Source organism: Dermacentor variabilis, chromosome 2 (genome assembly GCF_050947875.1).
Source record: "Dermacentor variabilis isolate Ectoservices chromosome 2, ASM5094787v1, whole genome shotgun sequence".
NCBI classification, from domain to species: Eukaryota; Metazoa; Arthropoda; class Arachnida; order Ixodida; family Ixodidae; genus Dermacentor; species Dermacentor variabilis.
The window spans coordinates 113,424,709-113,449,663 of record NC_134569.1 but is presented as its reverse complement, the minus strand read 5'-3'; the positions used below and the strand labels follow the sequence as shown (position 1 = coordinate 113,449,663).

The 24,955-nt window shown below is 46.0% G+C and overlaps 1 protein-coding gene across 1 annotated transcript; it reads left to right on the top strand.

Annotated features, from left to right (window-relative positions):
• LOC142570409 (microtubule-associated serine/threonine-protein kinase 3-like) lies at positions 1–23,509 on the top strand. Its single transcript, XM_075678794.1, has 13 exons — positions 1–233; positions 3,721–3,773; positions 7,302–7,505; positions 7,983–8,144; positions 12,599–12,690; positions 14,016–14,210; positions 16,085–16,214; positions 16,797–16,969; positions 20,672–20,742; positions 21,487–21,603; positions 21,868–22,346; positions 22,744–22,870; positions 23,346–23,509. The coding sequence occupies exons 1-13, from the start codon at positions 197–199 to the stop codon at positions 23,507–23,509; spliced, it is 2,004 nt and encodes a 667-aa protein (XP_075534909.1). The 5' UTR covers positions 1–196.
• Positions 23,510–24,955: the final 1,446 nt, after the last annotated feature.

Genomic DNA, 24,955 nt, shown 5'->3' with positions numbered 1-24,955 from the left:
GAAGCAGAAGAAGGTCGGGGTGGTCGTATGCCTTCCAGTCTCCGCTGGCCGCACAGCGTCGTAGCACCGCTTCCGAAACAACGGCGACTACCCTGCGACTTGGCCGGAGTGCGTGCTGTCACCCGAATCTTGGACTCCAGCATCGCACACGCTGCTTCCACGTATTCAAGAACCGAGCGCACGGAGAACAAACGATATGGTCGTTGCTGCTGCTTCGTCGACCGACAAGCCCGGTACGTTCAGTGACTTGAGGGACACTGGCCACAGGTATACAGCGGTACTGATTCCATGCCTAATGGCAAACGTTAGTCCTTGCCTAAAGCACTATAATTTCTTAGCCAACGAAATTAATGCAGAACTGAAGAACGCCGTGTACTCAAAGGGCCCCTCACCATATTTTGGCATTGCAAACAGGCAGACGCGATACGCATAGGTCACCTTGTGCCAATTGTGTCTACAAAGTACCAAGCGGCTGCATAGCGCGAAGTGCTGAAATTTCTTAGAGTCCACGTACCCTTCCTTTGGAATGAACCCCGTTTCCAGTCAGAGAGTTAAGGTTGCAGTAGGTTTACAAACGACCCCGAATTTTGTAGGAAAGTCCCGGCTTTTGAGGAAATGTCCCGACTCCCGACTTGACCCAGTCGGGACGGCCAAATGTCCTGACTTTTGTCTCTTTTGTACTGGACGACAATGAATAGACCAGATTTACTTTCTATAGCGTGGGAGAGCTCGTTTGATCTTTCTTATCATTTGTCTTCTGTTGTATTGTCATAAACACATAAAGGCAGTTTCGTTTTGCCGTGGTTCCAGTTCTGTTGCGGACCCCTAGCCGTTCACAATACCGCAATCGGTATTGGTAGTCGTGTTTGCCAGGCTACTAAACTGCACGTTTCTTGTTGTAAATCGCGACACTGTGGGACCAAAAAAAATTTTAAATTTTTTCACACGTGCGGGATGGCGGATCCTGACACTGACAGGTTCGGTCGTCGCCAGCCGCACACGCCCTGTCCACTCGACTGTTGGCAACGCTACGTTACGCGCACAAATGCCTCTAGCTACATGAGACGCACTTCCTGAAATGTCACCGGTCATGGCACGCAAGCTCGGTAAATCGTCGAATGCAGCGCATGTTATCGTACTGCCACGTCAAGTGTGCCGTGAAAAAAAAAGGGGGGGGGGAGGATTATGGTTGATCCCTCTTTCATAGGAACCGGTAGAACATGAAAGTGAAACGTGTCTTTACAGAAGCATTGCGCAAATCCCCCCCATAAACCACAGGCGTTCGCAAACCGTACAAGCGAAACCGAACGGGTTGTTAGTAAATCGTTTCGCGAACTCACGGTCTGATGCAGCGAAAGGCGCACGATCTTGTGAGCCGGCGACCGCGTTGCAGCTTTGCTTGGCGCTCGGCGTCTTGTTCGTGAGCCGCGTCATGCTGCCGAGCCGCTTCGGCGAAGGTACGAACATTTTGGTGCGGCTCCGCAGTGTCTTGGCTCTTGGGCCAGTTGAGTTGCGACGCACTCAGCATCAGGAATGCGAGTGGCAGAGTCCTCACCGTGCGCCGCGATGGCGTTCTACTTCACGCCGGCGTGTCTCTCGCCAGGCCAAATCGAGATTCGCTTGTCGAGGCCGTTGCGTTTCTGCGCTGCTTAGTGCAGCAGTTTTCTTAATTGGTGTCATCGCAAGCGAAGCAGTAGGCGACGTGTGGGCACTGCTAATGGATGTTGGAGCTGCATTCGGTAGACTACGAGGCGTCACAGGCCAAATCGACGCCAAGCGCAAACCATGTGGGGAAACTGCGTCCTCACCTCACCAGAAGGCTTACTCGCCTACGCCGGGCTACACACAGTTGGAACCTCCGCTGCGCTGAGACTACGGAAGCGCTCTCTATCGGCGCTCGTTCGTGTCATGGTGCAGTACTTTGCTTCAACTCTCCTAGATGGCGGCGCCATCCCTGTCAAGAGAGAGGGTATTTTAAGCGTTCGTGCCGACGTCGCATCCGTTACAGGAAGTCAGTGGTGTATGCCGCATAAAACACTTCCGTATTAAAAAAAAGGGCGGGCATTGTGACTTAAAAGTCGATCGGTCGGTCCTGGTACTTTCGGCCCTGTCATGGGACAAGGCAGGGAAGAAATATCCCTTGCGGGCGCTAATCTAGGTAGAGAGAGAGTTGGAAGCGAAGTTTGCCTCTTGGAAGCGGTGGCAACGCGACATTTCTTTTGTCCTACATTCTATAATAATCTAGCAACTAAAAAGAAAAAGTTGAGCTATACTTTGGTGACTTCCTACAACTTAATCTAAATCGACAACTTAAATCTATAAACAAATTTTGAAGTGCCTGGTGAGGGGAACGTGGCGCAGTGAAGTGTTTCCATCTTCATTGCAATGCTGCACAGAAGTCATTGCTCAATATTTTTACTTTTTTTTGTAGGACGGTTTATACTTCCACACATCTTCCTCCTGGTAATATTAGCAGCGGAACTGTTCTAAGTCGAGCCATCGCCGTCCGTTGTCTGGTGTCACGCAGGGGGCCACAGTGCACGCCGGGGGAGGGGGATGAAAGGTTATAGGAGCAGGTGTTTCGTCGGCACGCGGCTTTTCGCCCCATGGATTCCGTCCGGCGCGAGCGGCAGCGCCATCGTCGCGCTAATTCCGAGCTTCCAGTGCGAGAAGCTCAAGCAAAGCGCCAGCGGAGGGAAGCCACTATCGCCAAGGATACCGCCGAGGCAAGCCAAGGCAACCCAAACCAAACGCCAGCAGAGGCAAGCTAACTCCCAACTTCGAGTTAGCTTGCTTCTGCTTAACAACATTCCGAGCAATTCTAGAACACTATAGAATGGGCAGGAGAACCCTCCCTACCCCCCCCCCCCCAAAAAAAAGAATCTTTTACAAAGAAGGAAGAAGTAATCGGACGAAAACTGCAGACGGGTACCTTCCCAAACCCCTATATTCAACACAAATGGCATCCTGAGGTGCACTCTTCAAATGCAAAAACTGTGAATGCATAGCGACCCTAAATCACATGCTCTGGGCTTGCCCAGCACTAAACGGCCTACATGGGAACAAAGAGTGATGGGAATCCTCCCTCCGTAGCTAGGAAGAACAAGCCCAAAAACAAGTCATAGGTCAAGCCCAAGACGCCGTAGGAAGCCAATTGATTCCGGCCGACTTCTAGGGGGGAGGTAGACGGTGAAAGGGCGAGCTGCGTCTCACCCCGATCTCCCATACTCTATGACGGGTGCAAATAAAGTGCTTTCTCTCTCTCTCTCCCAACTTTGAGAGTAAGAGGCCGAGCACAGACGTCGACGCAGAGATACCTCCCACGGAGGGTGCCGATGGGCGGTTCAAGTGCGAATTCCTCGACCATGAGTGCGGCCACAGCTGCATAGTCTGTGATGGACTGCAGTTTGGTCACAACCTCACGCAACCGAAGAGTGTGCGCAATCCGAAACAGAAGCTCGGTTCTAGCAAAACGACGACAACGAGACAAAAGACTTTCATGAAAATCGCGCTGAACACGAGTTCAAACGTGAGAAAATGACAGCCAGCTTCGCTGCTTTGACAGCTATCACTGAGTAAACTCGCTTCACTTCTTTTTAGATCAACTTAACATGAAGTACTCGTATTGCGCATAAAAAGGCATACTAGGTTATGTTTTTATACTGAGATAATTTGTGAAGTAATATAAGCCGCCCGTACTCATTTCCTTCTACATTGCAGGCTTGGACAAGCGGAAGGTGTCGGCGAATATGCTCGTGTCGCTTTGCCCCAGGGTGAGGAGCTTGGATTTTCAGCACTACTTTAACCTTTCTCACACTTCACTTGTGCACATCATGTCTTCATACAACAATGACAGGTTGAGTCCAAGTAGAATATCTTACTGCATGTGTTATTTATTTATTTATTTATTTATTTATTTATTTATATACAGTGCCCTCAGAGTATGTATACATTATAGAGGGGAGAGGCTACATAGAGGAGGCTAAAAATGAGATTATACAGAAAAGACACAGTATAAGTAAGAATGAAAAGTTATGCTAGCTCCCAAATTCACATAATAAACAAAAGAATGATACGGGTAGGTCGCCGTAGAAATTTGATGATACACTTTTCAATACGCAAATTAGGAATGGTAGATCAATACATACAAAGCTAAGTTCCAAATGTCGGGTTTACACAATAAAAAAAGTCACATGATGTATAACCGCAAGTTTCATGATTTTCGTGATTCAATGTGCTTAACTAAAGCATCTCTAAACTGAACAGGATTACTTATACTAACAATAGATGCGGCAAACCGTTCCATTCGTTGAATGTTTTGGTAAAAGTGATTGCGAATGTGTTAGCGTGTTAGAGCGAGGCACGTGTACCTTATGTGTGTGATCTCTACGTGAGGAGATGAGTCTTGCTGGATTAATCCATGCCGACCGAAGCGCTGCGTTCTAGTAGTAAATCTTATGAAATAAGCATAGGCGTGATTGTTTCCTGCGGGTTAACAGCGAAGGTAGGTTCAGTGTAGTCTTCATTTGGGTTACGCTTGCCGCACCATGGTAATTAGTATAAACCGAGCGGAGCGATTCTGGCCGGTTTCGAAGCAGTTAATTGAGATGGCATGATGTGTTTCCCGTACTGATGATGCATATTCCAACTGTGGACGAACATATGTCGTGTACAACAATTGTTTGCGTAATAATGGTGCGATCAAGAAGTTTATTCTAAGATATCCAAGTGTGCGATTAGCTTTGCTCGTTATAATGTCGATATGGTACTCTCAGGGTAAGTTATAGATTATATGCACACCGAGATATATGCAGTTTCTTACGCTCTCTAGAGAAATGTTAGCAAGTAAATAGGCAGGACAAGCTTCGTGTTTACGGGATATTCGCATCGATTTACATTTCTTGACGTTAAGTTGCATATGCCATTCTTTATTCCGGTTATGCAGTGTGTTTAAGTCGTCCTGAAGACAGGAACTATTAGCATCATAAGTATTTTTGCGATATATTGTGCAATCATCTGCAAAAATACAAATTCCAGACGAAATGTTATCAGGTAGATCGTTAAGGTAGATCAAAAATAACAGCGGCCCAAGCACAGACCCCTTGTGGAACGCCAGATTTGATGGGTGTTAGAGTTGAATTAACTTCTTTAGCGCTTAGAAATTGCATGCGGGGTGTTAGAAATGCTTTTATCCAATTAGGTACATTAGCATCAATGTTTAGTGCGCTGAGTTTAGATAGCAGTATGTGTGGTGTACTTTGTCAAATGCTTTAGCGAAATCAAGAAAAAATATAGTCCGTAAGAAATCCTGCGTCCAAGTTGGAATGCAAGTCGTTAGTAAATCAAAGAAGCTGGGTATCACATGAGAATGAATGAGTGAGTGAAGAAACTTTATTGCAGGTCCGGTCACATGAGAATGCTCTACGAAAACCGTGTTGGCTAGATGTAAAGAAGTTGTTGGATTCAAGGTGATTGATTACCTAAAAATAAATTACGTGCTCCATTATCTTACAGGGCACTGTAATCAAACTAATGGGCCTATAATTAGAAGAGTTATGCTTATTACCAGGTTTATGAATTGGAATGATCTTAGCCGTTTTCCAACCTAGAGGCAATGTGGCGTTGTGAAGCGACTGAGAAAAAATAATTTAAAATTATAGAGCAATACTCACTAGCTAGTACTGTGTAAAAATGTAATGTTAATTCCATCAACACCACATGATGATTTTAATTATAATTTAGTTATGATTGATTTAATACCGTTACCATTAAATGCTGCGGGCTCCATCTGGGGGTATCTTTTAGGTCGTATTTCGGGAGGAGGAGCAACGTGCGAAGACGGCGAAAAAGCCTGTACGAACGTGTCATTTGGCACATCAGCGCATGCGTGCTCGGCGATTGCGTTCCCAGTTGGAGATATGAGAATGATCTTTGTGGGGCTATCTCCTTTAATAGAGCTCCAGAATGCCTTACTGTTAGTGTTCAGTAGCTTGGGAAGGGTAACGTTGTAGTAGGAGAACTTCGCGGACCTTAAGTTAGAAAAGTACGTAGCGGCAGCGCTTTTGTTTGAGAACCAGTGTTCAGGATTTAGTGAACGTTTAGCGATACGAAATGGGCGTTTCTTTTTGTTGCTTAGTTTGTTAAGGTGTCTGCTATACCGTGGTACATTACTATTTGAATAGATACCTCGGTCTGGAATATAAAGTTTTATCAGATCACAAACTTTTTTTTCTTTTAAAGAGGCGCCAATTTCTCTCGACACAACGATCGAGATGGCCGAGTAGACACGTGTAAAGAAAGAAAGCAAGTTCGATGTTTATTGCAGAGAACTTAGCCTTTTTATAATATTTTATGTGTTTAAATCGTTTACGCTTCAGCGGTAGGGATATCGTGATTGTAAAATGTAATGTATCATGGTCGCTAAGGCCAGGTAAGTGCGTTATCACAGATATAATATCAGCAGATAATGTCAGCACAAGATCAAGTAATGATGACGTAGTGCCTGCTACACGTGTCGGAAGAACGACCGCGGGTACGAGGGTAAAGCCAGAACAAATAGCGACAAACTGATTAGCCTCAGTTAGATGATGGGGAAGGAACATGTGTTCGAGCAGTTTATGTTAGGAAAGCCAAAATCGCCCATAAGAATTATCTTTGCTCCGGGCAATCTTACCATCCATTGATTTAGACAGTCATGTATGTGATCACAAAATGAGCTATTCGAGGGTGGCCAGTAGCATACGCCTAAGATTTTTTTTTTCAACTTAACGGTTAAACAACACCACACAGATTCAATTTCAGCCATTATCGGTACATAAAAGCACTCAACGTTTTTACTAACAGCAAGCAATACACCGCCCCCAATTCTATCAGTACAGTCATTCCTATACGCCATGTATTTTTTATGGCAATGAAACATTTCCTCGTTTGTTATTTTGTTAGTCAATCAAGATTCATTTATCGCTATTATGTCAGCATCAGTGTCATCAATCAGCGAAGACAATTCGTCCCTTTTATTAAATATGCTGCGAATGTTAGTGAATACAACGGATATAACATGTTTCGAGGAAGTGGAAGCATCTCCCCACGCGTTTCGCTGTTGCGAGTTCTGTAAGACACGACGAGAGCGAGGAATTCGAGAGTATACTCTAGAATTCTATAATATACTCTAGAATGCCACAGCCCTGGAAGCGGCACTATATGAGGATGCATACTGTGGACGGGCGGTCTCAGCTAAAAAATAAGAATAGATAAAATCAGCAATATATAGCAACGCGCTTCGTGCACCTGCTCGTTTTCAGATTCCAAAGGCTGCCTCTGTGCTGCTGGACTTCTTCATCAAGCGCGAGAGCAAGGTGTCTCTGATGCGTGAGCCGCTGTCGCACTTCTGCCGGGAAGAGGTGGTTCTCCACGCGCAAGAGTGCCTCCTCAAGCTCAACAAGCAGGTCATCACGTACCAGGACATCCGCGATATGGTCGAGAATTTGGTTGGCCTCCACAACATGGTAACGACACGTACCGCATCTCTGCCGATATGCCGCGTCTAAAACTTTTTACCTATAGCGATAAACGACAACCGTAACTTCCTGATTTTGTTTCATTTGGGAACTCTTGAAGCTTACCGCCAAAGCTTTTCTAAGGAAACCTGCAGCTGATTCAAAAAGGAAAATTATGCAGGCTGTCTTGTTCGCCAAGGTGTGAGCAGTTTACGTATATATTTCATGAAGTTGCAATTTGTGAAAATTTCATGCAATTCAATAACATCAAATGAATCTGTTAATTGACGCTTTCTTTAAGTAATTTTTATTTGTATAACGAAGAACTGAACGAGATTGTGGGTCGTCGCAGATAAACAGATATTTTAGTCAAGTATGCAATGCGGGGCGCCATACTTTCTCAGGTGTTCTTTATCATCACGTTTACAAACGGTATATTTACTGTACGAACGCTATCTACTATCTTAGACATCGTTCGTCACGCAGTGTATAAAGAAAAACACGGAAGTTGCGAAAGAACTCGGTGTCACCGTACGCAAGCTGACTATCATCGTGGGCGAGGTTGCGACATCCTTGGAGAAGATCGCCGAAGTGCCCGTCACGGACTGGATGGCCATCGGTGACGCTATTGTCAACAAGCTTGAACGGGTGGGCATTGTGTACAAGTTTTACTCGGAACGATGACCGCATTGCTTTACGCGCGGTTTGAAAAAAAGATTTTGCTTAGAAACTTGCGCAAGTGTTGCTTAGAAGAATCCGCCGAGAAGCGTATAAGGAAGGTTAGACCTCACGCAAATTCCAAATCAAGCAATTGATCGTTTAACCCTTTCAGCCCTGGCGTCGTCAAATGACGACAGGACTTGCAATCGGAATTTTCAGCATGAAGAAAGAACCGAAACTGCTTGTATTTTTCCCCACTCGTACTATTGGGAGTACTAGTGCCGTCGCCATGGTTAGTCACGTGACTCTGCGGAGCCGTGTCGAACGAGAAAAAAGAAATGACAACAATCAACATGGCAGACACGCCGTAAGGTACGTGCGCTCTTTTTTAATTTTTAATTGAATAGCCCCTGCGTAGTTTACGTTGCGATTTTTTATATAGTCTCTAAACAGATTGCAGAAAACGCACGTGCTTGAATAAGCATCATTGCATGGTGATATTACTTGTAAGATGATGTTTTTTCCGTGTGCGGTTTTGACGACAGCAGGGCTTTGTGGTTGTGTATGGCGTGCCGTCGGTTTGCCATGCGTCCGATTTCAGTGCGTGTTTTTTTTTTCTTTTTTCAGGCACGCCTATACCGTGTATACCGACAGATACATTCTATTCCCGCCAGGACTTGCGTTCTAAGCATCTGGAAGAATGCACGGATGCAATTTTCCGTGAGCTTGATAATGGAAACTTGTCTGATGTGGAGGGAGAAATCGACGGATCTTCCGACAGCGGTGACGAGTTTGAGCAGCCTGAGCCAGAACAGGCAGAAAGCGAGGATGAAAGCTCGGACGATGATTGCCAACCATCGACAGCTGCATGGACAAGGAAGAAGTTCATAAAACCGGACACAACTTTTCAGTGCGAAGAATTTGCTTCAGTGAATGCAGATGAAGAAATGCAGTCACCGTGGGGGTATTTCTGTCGCTACATTCCGAAGAGCGTATTGATTTAACTAGCCGAAAAGACGAACCAGTATTCGGTACTGCAAGAAGGCAAATCGGTAAATACAAACGAGCAAGAGATCCGACAACTCTTTGCACTTCACCTCATCATGGGCGTCATGCGATACCCAAGGCTGCGGTTATATTGGAAGCCGGAAATGAAGACTAGGCTGGTTGAATCTACCGAGCTCTCACGGAACCGCTTTGAAAAGCTGAGACACAATCTCCACATTGTTGACGTGTCTCGGCCTGACCCTGATGATCGCCTCTGGAAAGTAAGACCTCTTCTTGATAAATTCGTAGAAAGGTGTCAGGCACTGCATGTGGAGGAGCGATTGTGTATCGACGAACAAATTGTTCCCTTCAAAGGAAAGCTGGATATCACATCAAACAGTACGTGAAAGGGAAGCCACACCCCTGGGGTATAAAAATCTTCATGCTTTGTGGAGAGTCTGGCATTGTGTATTCTTCGCTGCCGTATCAGGGGTCAACGACACGGTTAGAAGAAAGTCTCAAGCAACAATATGGTGTGACAGGTGCTATAGTGTCACAGCTGGCTTATCGAATTCCCTGCGACAAGGGACACAAACTATATTTTGACAATTATTTTACATCGCTACCTCTTCTGCGCGCGCTGCTACACAAGAAAATATTTGCGGCAGGAACTATTCGAGCCAACCGGTGTGAAAAATGCCCATTGGAGTCAGAGAAAATTCTAAAGAAAAAAGGCCGCGGAACTTCTGCTTCCATGGTCAGCAAGGACGGAAAAGTAGCTGTCACGCGATGGTATGACAACAAAGCTGTGACCATGGCATCGAACTTTGTGGCCATTGATGACGAGGACAACGCCAAGCGGTGGAGCAAGACGGATAAGTGCTACATTGAAGTGAAACGCCCAGCTGTTGTAAGGATGTACAACAGCAGCATGGGTGGAGTCGATAAAACCGACTTCCTTGTAGCGCTCTACCGTAGGAAGATTCGGTCGCGAAAGTGGACGCTGAGGATGATATTTCACGTTATCAATGCCTCGGTTGTGAACGCATGGCTGGAGTATAGAAGTGATGCATCTGCACGAGGGCTGATCCCTGCCAAGCAACTGGACTTACTTGACTTCACCCTTCATATTAGTGAAGCACTTGCACGAGCCGACAGCCTGCCAAAGATGCAAAAGCGAGGAAGGCCGTCACTCTCCCCTCTGGTGACTTCGAAAAAAGCAAGATATGCTGAAAATCGGCCTGTACAAGACGTAAGGTTTCATAATGTGGGACACTGGCCTCTTCGTACCGACAGCAGGGAACAGCGTTGTAAGCTCGAGGGATGCACAGGACAAACCCGTATCATGTGCGAAAAATGCAACGTCCACCTGTGTCTTGCAAAGGCTCGAAACTGCTTCAGAGGCTTCCACATCAACAATTAGTGATGTTTGTGTTTGCCATGACTGTGTTTTCCAACCCTGAATAAATTAGCTTTTCATTGCCTTTCGCAACCACTGAGCCCTGATGTGCGGTTTTGACGACATGATTGTAAACCGGTAAATAATAACACAAATGACTTATTTTTTGCTCAGGCATGATTCTAGAGTCCTTATGGTGCAAAATATGCACAGCAAAAATATATGCAAATAATAGAAAATCCAGGGCTGAAAGGCTTAAGGCTGAGTTCGCCGGATTTAGTCAGATTAGCGACACTAATTGTGCTTGGCCAGTACGTGGAAGAAGGAAGGCGCCATAGTACTTCGAACAATGATGGCTGTACAGTTGCCGTGGAATGGTTCAGGTGTTCGCCTTGACACCTTGAGCGAAAGAGCCTCGGCGTCGGTGGCAGTGTAGGAGCACTCCTCTCTTAACGATAACTAATTTTTTATTATCGAGCGAACCGTGTAAAGGATGATGACAAATATTTCGTCTCTTTTTACGGGAGCCTTGTTCATATAGGGAGCGAATAAACATGGGTGAGGAAAGTAAGCATTCACTCATAACTAAGGCATCTCACACAAACAGGAAGAAAGATTTGTCGCGTTGCTGTGCAACGTGGGAGTAGTAGTCTGTATTAATTAGTAAACATTCGAGATTAAGACGTGACGTGGGGGTTTACATATCGTTCAGTGTTTATACCACGGGCGCGCAGCCACAGTCGATATCGTGATCTGTCGAAGGAGAATGTTCGGCTATAACGCTAGCAGAACACTGTTATGTTGAAGGAAAAAAAAATGAAACACGGCCTTCTAGCAGTGAGACCGACCCGCCGTGGTTGCTCAGTGGCTATGGTGTTAGGCTGCTGAGCACGAGGTCGCGGGATCGAATACCCGGCCACGGAGGCCGCGTTTCGATGGGGGCGAAATGCGAACACACCCGTGTACTTAGATTTAGGTGCACGCTAAAGAACCCCAGGTGGTCGAAATTTCCGGAGCCCTCCACTACGGCGTGCCTCATAATCGGAAAATGGTTTTGGCACGTAGAACCCCATAATCTAGCAGTGAGACCGGACATCCTACAACGTATTCTTCTGCTTTGATTATATGCATTTCTTGTCAGCCGTCCCAGCGACGTGCTGATACCGGTGATAATGAAGTCGTGCAGTTATGCTAGTCAATGTTGAAAGGCAAATATAATAAAAACTAATACGAATTTTTTACTCTACACGACCCGTGAGTCCGTTTATCGCGTCGATACCCTAAAACATATATGAATTATGGCCAGGCTTTTACAATATTTGGTCCCTTCTGAAATAAAAAAAAATAATAAATTATGGTGTTACGTGCGAAAAATTACGATCTCATTATGAGGCTCGCCATAGGGGGGTACTCTGGAAATTTGGACCACCTGGGGTTCATTAACGTGCACCTAAAAACTAAGTACACGGGTGTTTTCGCATTTCGCCCCCATCGAAATGCGGCCGCAAGCCGCCGTGGCCGGGATTCAATCCCATGACGTCTTGCTTAGTACCCCAACACCATAGACAGTAAGTAACCACGACGGACCCCTCCTTAAATAGAAGAGTAATGTTGTTTACGAATGTGATTCAATTATTCCTAATAATCTCTTAGCCGGATTCTGCTGGCTTTTCCTAATGTTAAACTGTACACGGACTCCATCGAAGATCTTCGTGTTCCCACAACACGGGCTGGAGCAATTGAGAGCAAACAGACTAAGTGGTGCCTTTAGACTTCACAATATTGAATATGCTAAAGACCGCCAACTTGTTTTGATAATGATTATATTTTGTCCGGCATGAGATGTTAAATTTTAATTGAAAAGAAAGGCATAGACATGAACAAGAAAGCCGATACGACTGGGCAGCAGTCACGATGCCGTCGTTATCTTTTAACGCGAGGCTTATTTTTATCGCAATTCTCAAAAGAACGTATACGAACGTCACAGGGCCTCGTAGCAGATTCTGTCCATCTTAGCCTTTCTGTCATAACCTTGCGCCTGTTGTTTGCTTCGCAGATGAATCCACCTAAACCACTTCCATTCGCTATGTTTATTCCACGGATGCGTGACTTCAAGAACCTGAAGATGCTCGGGGCTGGCGGCTTTGGGTAGGTTTGCATACAACACTGTTGCGTTTTTGTCCTTGGCTTAATTCCCGTGAACACTGTGGGGGCATGTCCGAGATGCGATTCTGTCAGCAAGAGGGGACATGCAAAAGTGCTCGTTTGCTAACTCATGCGCCAGCACGCACGCGCGGGTGCACGTGCGTAATAGTAATAGTCTGCTAAATGCAAAAGCGCTGGTGCTCTAATATGCCTATAATAATATGTGTTTTGTGACAGCATGTATTGTTGTTATAAGCGATAAGAATCACCGGGGCAGGCGAGAGGCTTAATGTTTTGTTACAGAATTAACAGGCAATGAAGCCTAGCATATGTAGGATCAAGTTAACTCTGCCTTGTCAGTGAATTATCTATATTTTAGTGATTCTGTATAGGATATAGGTTCTATTTGTAAATGTTGCGAGGCGTTCTTAGAAATTCCAGGTAAAGCTGTTTCCGTGAAATTCTCTTTGCATGGTTCTCTTTGAAATAGAGGTGTGCCAATATTCGAAACATTCTAATTACGAATCGAATAGTCACCATTCGTAGACGCGAATAGTTTTCGAATATCTTTAGAATATTTTTCGTATATTTTAAAACGTCAACTGCGCCCAAGGAAACAGAAAACTGGAGCAGATGCGCGGTAAATTATCACCACCGCGTGCATAGCATGACATAAAACATGAGAACTTTCGCCGTTGAGCAGCTGTAGGTCACTTACATAGCCACACTTTGAAGGCTGTACAGCGATCATTCGCGCTATCTGAAGAGTCCCTAATGCGATGAAACTATACTTCATTGCTTCTAATGCTCCGTCTGTGCTTTTCATAAACAACTCTTCATACGATACTATGCAATGACAGAATCTTGCCAACTTCAAGCAGACTGGGATGTCAACGTTGTTTTATGTTGCCATAACGGTGGTTCCTTATTCAAAAGCTTTTCGAAAAGTCTACGATATTCGATTCGATTTGATTCGCTTGTGATACTATCCATTCGTATTCAATTCGGTCTCAAAAATGAACATTCGCCGACCCTTTAATTTAAAATAAGTTTTATAAATGTTTGGGGTTTTGCTTCTCAAAGCAACACTGCAGGTATGCGAAACACCTTAGTGGAGCGCTCTGGGATAACTTTCACAACCAGAGGTCGTGGAACATGCACATCAATTTAAATACAGGAGCGCTTTCGTTTCGGCCACGTATAGATGTAGCGTTGATGACAGCATCCTTTTCCTCTAAAGTAACATAGTTTTGTATATGGCAAACTTAGCAAGCAGCTTTCAGAATGTGGAGCCAGCAGTGTCCCCAAGCCGGATTCTCACTCCGCAGGGCCGTGTACCTGGTCGCCTACCGTCCTGCCAACTTCGTGGTGACGGTGAAGCTTGTGAACATGGACCGCTTCAGCCGACACAAGCAGGCCGCCATGGACAAAATTGTCGCGTCCGTCATCAGGAACCCCTTCCTTGTCAAGTACTACTGCTGTTTCTGCGTCAAGGTGAATCCAGACGGCTGCATCACTCGTCGGTAGATCACTGGGAACGAAAATAGAAGAAATAATAAAGACTCTGCCTCCTGAAGTTGCTTTGCAAACGATCAATGATGGCATTTCTACCCACACGTGCCACATGCTTCACTGGTAACAGTAGTCTAGGGGTATCGCTGCATGGTCAAATACAAGCTCTTTCACTAGCACATGTACGTGACTGATGCACGTGCCCACTAAATCAACATTGTGGTGCTCTCAGATATACCTGCATGAGAACTAATCCTCAACAGTTTGGCTCACCGAACTGCTCTTGCGCCGTATCGCCTGCATATACAGGTCTGCAGTCGACCACAAACGCACCTCCCATCGCCTATATTTTTCCAATGCGCCTCTTCGGCTCACTGGTCATCCTTAGTCCCCACTCTTTCCACTCGTCCTGTGTGATCCGCTTGTTCACGTGCTGCTCCACGTTGTGTGGCCGACGCACTAGCTGAGTAGCTGGCAGCTTTTGTCTTGTCCACTTCTCACACGGTCGTAGCTCTACTAATGTCAGCGTACTACATTTTACCAGTTGCTCCTCATTGGGCACATAGCCTAGGCTTCGGCATCTTGCGTATAACAAGGACAGCTTTATCAGAACGAGACCCTTTACCGAAGACATGTCAACTAAGCTGTGAAGCGTTCGTTAGTTTCGTCGTGATCATCCTGATCATCTTCGTAAGCGTGCGTGCGCACTTAACATAATTAGTACACTTTCCTATAGCTTATGCTGCTATGATAGCGTTCATTCTCGCCTTCCTTGAGATTTTCAGTGCGTTCCCGTGGCATCATTCACAGCCATGGTGAGTTGTGTAACTAGCCATCAATAAACATGACTTTCAAAATATTATCCGCATTTTGAAAGCCAAAATTCGTTGTAGCGATCGCTTGCGATGTCAAGCCGATGTCGGAACCGTTTAGTATACTGCCGATTTCCGGCGAACTCGTATATTCCCTCAAGTTCAGTGAAGGTGCATTGCAACTCAGGCGTCTCATATTAAAGCTATAAGGAAATATGATTAGGTAAGAATTATTCATTTACCAGTTTATTTGTACATAACACGGTACTGTAATACATATTCCACCAAGTTCTTTCACAGTCGAACACAAGAATGACATGTCACATTCGCACGTTATTAACGTTGCATGAAATGCAGCGGTTTACATTTACAAGGCAAGATACAGGGTGTTCAAAATTAAGCTTTATGGTTTTCTTAGTTAGGCACCGGGAGGCACGCGAAGACAATCCGTGGAAATATGTGGCCATGGGGACACAAACTGAGATGATAATTAGAGCTGTCAGCCACCCAGTTATATAAAATTTGATAACTAACTTTTTGTTGACTGCAGTAGGTGGGTATGTTTGTAATGAAAAGCTAGAGGCCGTCGTGTTTCTGGGCAGTATCAGTTGGAAGAATTCTTCTACCGTGTCTGTGCTCCCGACGTGTCCAACTCCAAAATTTAATTCTCGTTCGCATGATTACGCATGCAAGAGAGTTAGCATCTACGCAAAGCTCCTCCCTGATGTGATGCGGCTGTTGCGTGCGGCGTTTAGTCTGACAACGGGCCGGAGACATTGGCAAAGATAACTGCCCTCCTTCTCCTCTAAACAATTGGAGAACACGGCACCGCTGTGGTACTACGCGACCGCGCATCCTGTAACGATGGCGGCAGCTGCCATGCCGAGATAATGGCGCGAGCGGAGAAGCCGGAGGGCAGTGCCCGTGCGTAATGGCGACTAGACGAGCGGGCATGGTCCTTGCCTGGGCCACGCAAGTAATGTGACTGCTGATTTCTAAGTATTCTAAGTTTTATTGAAATCAAAGGCAACAAGTGCACGGCACACCTCGCTGTCATATCTTGATTTCACCAGCCGAGAGGACGAAGTGGGACAATTATCATCTTTGCCTATGCCTCCGCCCTGTTGTCAGACTAAAGCCCGCACGCAACAGTTGCGTCACATCAGGGAGGAGCTTTGCACCGATCCTGACTCTCTTGCATGCGTAATCATGCGAACGAGAATTAAAAGTTGGAGTCGGATATGTCGGAGCGGAGACACGGTAGAAGAATTCTTCCGTCTGATACTGTGTAGAAACTCGACTGCCTCCAACTTTTTATTAGAGATACCCACTTACTGCAGTCAGCAAAAAATTAGTCATTCAGTTTTTGTTAATTGGGCTGCTGACAGCGATAATTATCATGTCAATTTGTGCCCTCCTGGCCAAAGCACTTATTTGCGCAGGTGGTCTTCGCGTGCCTTTCAGTGCCTACTGTTAAGAAACCCATAACGCTTAACTTAGAACACCAGGTATAGCGATCAACGTTTGAGGTAGGTTACACTTTTAAAAGACACTATCTTATGTAGATTCTGTTCTACAAGCTTGTTTTTTCTACAGCTGGCTATAAATATCGACGTTTTCTTTTTCTCAGAGCACGTTTATTTTGTTTTCTCCTTTCTTTAAAAATAATATTGTTGGCAAGCAAAGTGTACAATAATTAGAAGGCAGCCATCAAAAAAGGAGCAGTTACTCACGCGACCGTGACGCACTGTTGCCATGCTAACGCTCGAGCATGCATCGTGGCAGGAAGCGTACGTGACCATCATGGAGTACATCGCCGGCTTGGACCTGATGCGCGTTGTCACCAAAGAGGAGTACTTGGAGATCGAGGCCGTGCGCATCATCATGGCACAACTGATACTCGCGCTTGAAAACATGCACTTGCGCGGATTTCTCCACCGGGATATCAAGGTGTCCAAGTGAGTGGCTGCTCGTTATTGCAGGCCAGTGTGTCGTACTGCCAACTACAAATCGTAGGCGCACCTACGATTTCGCGAGCACAGTATAAAATTGTCTCTACCTGGCCGTATATAGATTTCGGGTGCTTATTATATATCCGCACGGATGTGCTGTGCTTTCAATGTGACACTTGCGTGTGATACCTCCCAAAAGTATCTGTTTCGCCCGAAAGGCGAAGCATCGATTGCGACAGCAAATTATTAGACACGAGGTAAAGATAGTTTTCTCGGCTGTGTAAACTAGCACGGTGTTACGCGTGCACAAGCAAACATGTACACACCTCACTCGACGACCGCGAACACTCGCTCTTAAAACGCTGGCGTGGGGACCCGCGGCAGCAGCACCAAGCGAAGTGACCTTCGTGCTTCCTATAGCTTCTATGAAAGTTGAGCGGCGAGAACACACGTCCCACGAAGCTAAAATATGTCGGCGCAGCTAATCTCTGTCCCACATCACAGATCGCTTTCGAGATAGGGCCCGCGCGACCGCGCCATAGGCAGTTGCCGCTGGAATAGACGACCCCCCCCCTCTCTCTCTCTCTCTCCCACCTCCGCCCGTTGTCTTGCGGCCGACGGAAGAAGCCGCGCTTCCTCCCCGCTTTCCTCTCTTGCGAGAGCCATATTGAGCCATCATCGCCGGCTCATCGTCATACGCTTTCACTCGCACATACAGCATGCGGCGCGCGGCGACGATGTTATCGCCCTTGGACTTTATACGGTACATAACGGCTAGGCCGTTGGCGACGGCGTCGGCAGAAATGCGCCTGGAGTGTCGGTATATTTCATTATCATCATACTCATCATCCTGGTTACGCCCACTGCAGGGCAAAGGCCTCTGCCATACTTCTCCAACTATCCCGGTCATGTACTAATTGTGGCCATGTTGTCCTTGCAAACTTCTTAGTCTCATCCGCCCACCTAACTTTCTGCCGCCCTCTGCTACGCTTCCCTTCCCTTGGAATCCATTCCGTAACTCTTAATGACCATCGGTTATCTTCTTTCCTCATTACGTGTCCTGCCCATGCCCCCCATTTCTTTTTCTTGGTTTCAACTAAGATATCATTAACTCGCGTTTGTTCCCTCACCCAATCTGCTATTTTCTTATCCCTTAACGTTACACCTATCATTCTTCTTACCATATCTCGTTGCGTCGTCCTCAATTTAAGTAGAACCCTTTTCGTAAGCCTCCAGGTTTCTGCCCCGTACGTGAGTACTGGTAAGACACAGCTATAATAAACTTTTCTCTTGAGGGATAATGGCAATCTGCTGTTCATGATCTGAGAATGCCTGCCAAACGCACCCCAGCCCATTCTTATTCTTCTGATTATTTGCGTCTCATGATCCGGATCCGCCGTCACTACCTGCCCTAAGTAGATGTATTCCCTTACCACTTCCAGTGCCTCGCTACCTATTGTAAATTGCTGTTCTCTTCTGAGACTGTTAAACATTACTTTAGTTTTCTGCAGATTAATTTTTAGACCCACTCTTCTGCTTTGCCTCTCCAGGTCAGTGAGCATGCATTGCAATTGGTCCCCTGAGTTACTAAGCAAGGCAATATCATCAGTGAATCGCAAGTTACTAAGGTATTCTCCATTAACTCTTGTCCCCAATTCTTCCCAATCCAGGTCTCTGAATACCTCCTGTAAGCACGCTGTAAATAGCACTGGAGAGATCGTATCTCCCTGCCTGACGGCTTTCTTTATTGGGATTTTCTTGCTTTCTTTATGGAGGACTACGGTGGCTGTGGAGCCGCTATAGATATCTTTCAGTATTTTTACATACGGCTCGTCTACACCCTGATTCCTTAATGCCTCCATGACTGCTGAGGTTTCGACAGAATCAAACGCTTTCTCGTAATCAATGAAAGCTATATATAAGGGTTGATTATATTCCGCACATTTCTCTATCACCTGATTGATAGTGTGAATATAGCCTATTGTTGAGTAGCCTTTACGGAATCCTGCCTGGTCTTTTGCTTGACAGAAGTCTAAGGTGTTCCTGATTCTATTTGCGATTACCTTAGTAAATAGTTTGTAGGCAACTGACAGTAAGCTGATCGGTCTGTAATTTTTCAAGTCTTTGGCGCTCCCTTTCTTATGGATTACGTTTATGTTAGCGTTTTTCCAAGATTCCGGTACGCTCGAAGTCATGAGGCATTGCGTATACAGGGTGGCCAGTTTTTATAGAACAATCTGCCCACCATTCCTCAACAAATCTGCTGTTACCTGATCCTCCCCAGCTGCCTTCCCCCTTTGCATAGCTCCCAAGGCTTTCTTTACTTCTTCCGGCGTTACCTGTGGGATTTTGAATTCCTCTAGACTATTCTCTCTTCCATTATCGTCGTGGGTACCACTGGTGCTGTATAAATCTCTATAGAACTCCTCAGCCACTTGAACTATCTCATCCATATTAGTAATGATATTGCCGGCTTTGTCTCTTAACGCATGCATCTGATTCTTGCCAATTCCTAGTTTCTTCTTCACTGCTTTTAGGCTTCTCCGTTCCTGAGAGCATGTTCGATTCTATCCATATTATACTTACTTATGTCAGCTGTCTTACGCTTGTTGATTAACTTCGAAAGTTCTGCCAGTTCTATTCTAGCCGTAGGGTTAGAGGCTTTCATACATTGGCGTTTCTTGATTAGGTCTTTCATATCCTGCGATAGCTTACTGGTATCCGGTCTAGCGGAGTTACCACCGACTTCTATTGCACACTCCTTAATGATGCCCACAAGATTGTCATTCATTGCTTCAACACTAAGGTCCTCTTCCTGAGTTAAAGCTGAATACCTGTTCTGTAGCTTGATCTGGAATTCCTCTATTTTCCCTCTTACCGCTAACTCATTTATCGGCTTCTTATGTACCAGTTTCTTCCGTTCCCTCCTCAGGTCTAGGCTAATTCGAGTTCTTACCATCCTATGGTCACTGCAGCGCACCTTGCTGAGCACGTCCACATCTTGTATGATACCAAGGTTAGCGCTGAGTATGAAGTCTATTTCATTTCTAGTCTCGCCGTTCGGGCTCCTCCACGTCCACTTTCGGCTATCCCGCTTGCGGAAGAAGGTATTCATTATCCGCATATTATTCTGTTCCGCAAACTCTACTAATAGCTCTCCCCTGCTATTCCTAGTGCCTATGCCATATTCCCCCACTGCCTTGTCTCCAGCCAGCTTCTTGCCTACCTTGGCATTGAAGTCGCCCATCAGTATAGTGTATTTTGTCTTGACTTTACCCATCGCCGATTCTACGTCTTCATAGAAGCTTTCGACTTCCTGGTCATCATGACTGGATGTAGGGGCGTAGACCTGTACAACCTTCATTTTGTACCTCTTATTAAGTTTCACAACAACAGGTCAGGTCGGTATAATTGCTATCGCATTAATAAACGAATATGGAGGTCGTGAACCCACGTTGCAGTGGCAATTCGCGGCGATTGCTTGGGAACATTGCTATTGCTGTCATGGTGTAGCACGTTATGCCGCTTCGTTGGCAGTTTTTCCGGCTGTGAGTGACTGCGCTGCTTTAAAACGTGGCATGCTGAAAACAGTATCATGGCATTATTGTTATAATGTTCTCTTGGCCGTATTGCTTTTCGCAGAAACCTTATTCCTTACGACTGCATATAGACTTGGTGAACGTATACATTACACGCGGCCTTTTCCAGCATGCTCATTTTGCCGGGCGGGAGAGTGAAAGTCATCGACTTCGACACAACTAAAGTGTGCAACGGTCACTGTGAGTGCAGCCTGTCTTCCTTTTATTCAGGCAAACGTTTTAAAAAAATGTTGGTGTTCTCGCATTTGCTGGCTTTTTTTACTATCATAAGAAAACACAACCAAAGTGTGCTTTCAGCTGGCTATATGATTGCGTCAAGCTCTTCGAAGGCCATATAAACAAGCGATTTATCCAGTACCCCCGATCAATCTTTCTCGTTAAATTTAGTAGGAAATTAATATATAATTTACCGACTGTAATACTGTAAGGTAACTAACTATAAGGACCTTTGGGACAGTCTTATCGTTCAATGATTATTCCACATGAACGTTCTCCCTCTCGAGAACCTGTACTAATAGGATATTGTTATCCGGTACTGCTATCAACCCCTTGTGACATTTAACTGCTGACGCCGACTTCTTGTTTTTGTTTAACGAAGAACGGATTACACTAGTGACAGACGCCGCGAAAGCTGTCAGTTATTTCTGTTATCTATTCGTAGCTGTCCCTCTAAAACACAGAAGAAAATTCCAGTATATTTACATGTCTTAACTGTAGCCAGTGGAACGGTTTGTAAGTTTCATCGTTGATAAAGTTTCTGCACCCAAGCGGCAGTCACATGACCGGTGCTGAGGATATACGGTTCTGCCGATTTAGGTCTGCGGTGTCAGGTTTTGTGAATTCTGGAATTCACTTCAGACGCGCGATACCGAGATGTGCATGACTGAGTCCCCTGCACTGATGAATGCATGCGCAATCACGCAGTCACCAAGCGTTTCCTGAGGGGCTACTTTCGGAGAACTCCTTTCGAATTCCACGACGGCGAGTCGGCCGGCACCATACCGTACATGGCTCCGGAAATTCTCAAAAGAAGACCGTATGGTACGTCCTACGCTCTGCAGCGAAAAGCGAATTGGATTACTTTGAAGTTAATAGTTATTGTGCTCACTTTTTGTCTACAACAAACCACGTCTCCCTGCGTTGTTATCCTTTCTTTCGCGTGGTTAGCGATGCGTGGTTTCGGGTCTTCGCCCTCCGACTGCATAAGAGCCAGTCACAGGCAAGACTTACGCGTTCGGTGGAAAATGTTCTTGTGGGTGTTATTCGCGCAACATGCACAGTCCATGGTCCTTCATTTTCGCGCAGGTCGCGCTGGCGACTGGTGGTCGATGGGCGTCGTCATGTACAAGCTGATGACCGGCCGGGTGCCGTTCAGGGGAAAGTCCAAGCAGCTGCTTCGCGAACGCATCATCACGTCGCCGCTGAAGTGGCCGCGCGCCGACGAGCATCCCCACTCGGCCACGACGCCGGCCAAGGACATGACGTACCGACTGCTCAAGAAGAACCCCGTGGAACGGCTCGGCTCGCGCAACTACAGCGACTTGAAGACGCACCCGTTCTTTGACAAGTTCAACTGGCAGGTGCTTTACGGCAAGACGAACTTGTGCGACATAGCGAGCATCGCCGAAATCATGAACAGCGACGCCGAAAAAGACCGCAAGACTGGGGACCCCGAGGACAAGCGCAAGCACCAGCAGGTCGAGGAAATGACCGACGTCAACGCCGAAAGCCAGAAACCGTTGCTGTGCTACGCTTCGCCTAGCTTCAAGAAACTCATGGTCAAGGTACGCATACATATCAATGGTCAATCGCAAGTAAGCTATGTTGAATATTATTTCCTCTTGAGCATAATGTAATTGTCGTATATAGGCTCAACTCTAAGGTTCGGAAAGTTGCCTTAGTGTATGCGCAATCACTTACGTAAGCTTGGCTTTTGTGAAGTTGGCTTGTCTCAGTTTGAAAGGTATAGCGCTTTGGGATACTCGGGCACAACTTGTAAAGTAGCTTTTAATTAGAAGTCTTCTATATTGCAGGAGGTTGTAGAAGGAAACTGTAGTCGTTATCAGTGGGTGTTTCACCACTTATAATATCAGCAACGATGATCATGAGTGGGAAAGCACTAACAAAATAAACATTGTCCGGTGAACCCAGGTGTGACAGGGAATTCTTGTTTCCGCCCAGGTAAAATCAAGCAAGAGCCCTATCAAGGTGTCTGATTCTTTCATGGAGACCAGCGGTCAGAGCTCTGAAGCCATCGACTATCAGGCGAGCTCTCCTACGTCCACGAGCAGAACCGCAGCTATGAGCAGTAAGTACGCTCACGAAACGTCCTGTTCTGCATAGACGCTCTTGTAGAGTAATTCTTCTTGCATACAGGAGCACACTTCTCTATCGTCAATTTTGCAATCAATAACTTCAAATGTTATTACAGAGGAACCAAGAGTGGCGCGAAAAACTGGAGTTTATCCTCAACAAGAGGAGACGATTTGCTGGGTCGCGCTGGGGATATGTTTCGGTGGTCATCCTTCTTTATATATACTTGCGTGGCTTGTGAATAATAATACTTTTGTTACGTGACAACATGCTACGGAGTTGCCTCAGGGCCATTGATGAAAATAAGTTGAAACTCCAGGCCCCAACGGATAAACTGCACCACCTGCATGTCGGTGACGCGGACCATATACTATGGAGCTGGGCATGACGACTTTGCCGCTCCGTTTCTGCGGTACTAATGTCGGCACTAGACGTGACGACGAGATTGAACGAACACTGCTTTGTTGCAGGTCCGGAAGGCAAAGACGGCGCGTCCACCGAGAAGGTGGATCTCATGCTTTACCGGAAGAAGAAGTACACGAAGTTCTGGGGCTTCGGCTTCTCGCTGCGTCGGGTCCAGGGAGAGGAAGCGAGCTTCACCTACGTGGACGTGATTTTCAGTGTGGCTAATTGACGAATGGCAAAATTGTACTCGCCCGCTTTGGTGCTGCGGCTGTACGACAACATCTGGTTGCAAAACAAGGCATATAGCCGCTCTTTCTATAGGTGATGTTGAAGCCCTCGCATGGATTAGATGCTTTTGCAGTGTCTGTGTAAGTTGCAGGCTAATTACAAAATAAACGGTGGTTGTTCCTGACGAAGGTGTTCATCATCATCATCATCATCAGCCTAGTTACGCCCACTGCAGGGCAAAGGCCTCTCCCATACTTCTCCAACTACCCCGGTCATGTACTAATTGTGGCCATGTTGTCCCTGCAAACGTCTTAATGTCATCCGCCCACCTAACTTTCTGCCGCCCCCTGCTACGCATCCCTTCCCTTGGAATCCAGTCCGTAACCCTTAGTGACCATCGGTTATCTTCCCTCCTCATTACATGTCCGGCCCATGCCCATTTCTTTTTCTTGATTTCAACTAAGATGTCGTTTACCCGCGTTTGTTGCCTCACCCAATCTGCTCTTTTCTTATCCCTTAACGTCACACCCATCATTCTTCTTTCCATAGCTCGTTGCGTCGTCCTCAATTTCAGCAGAACCCTTTTCGTAAGTCTCCAGGTTTCTGCCCCATATGTGAGTACTGGTAACACACAGCTGTTATAGACTTTCCTTTTGAGGGATAGTGGCAACCTGCTGTTCATGATTTGAGAATGCCTGCCAAACGCACCCCAGCCCATTCTTATTCTTCTGGTTATTTCAGTCTCATGATCCGGATCCGTGGTCACTACCTGCCCTAAGTAGATGTAGTCCCTTACCCCTTCCAGTGCTTCGCTACCTATCGTAAACTGCTGTTCTCTTCCGAGCCTGTTAAACATTACTTTAGTTTTCTGCAGATTAATTTTCAGACCCACCCTTCTGCTTTGCCTCTCCAGGTCAGTGAGCATGCATTGCAATTGGTCTCCTGAGTTACTAAGCAAGGCAATATCATCAGCGAATCGCAAGTTGCTAAGGTATTCTCCATCAACTTTTATCCCCAATTCTTCCCACTCCAGGCCTCTGAATACCTCCTGTAAACATGCTGTGAATAGCATTGGAGATATCGTATCTCCCTGTCTGACGCCTTTCTTTATAGGGATTTTGTTGCTTTCTTTGTGGAGGACTACGGTGGCTGTGGAGCCGCTATAGATATCTTTCAGTATTTTTACATACGGCTCGTCTACACCCTGATTCCGTAATGCCTCCATGACTGCTGAGTTTTCGACAAAATCAAATGCTTTCTCGTAATCAATGAAAGCTATATATAAGGGTTGGTTATATTTCGCACATTTCTCTATCACCTGATTGATAGTGTGAATATGATCTATTGTTGTGTAGCCTTTACGGAATCCTGCCTGGTCCTTTGCTTGGCAGAAGTCTAAGGTGTTCCTGATTCTATTTGCGATTACCTTAGTAAATAGTTTGTAGGC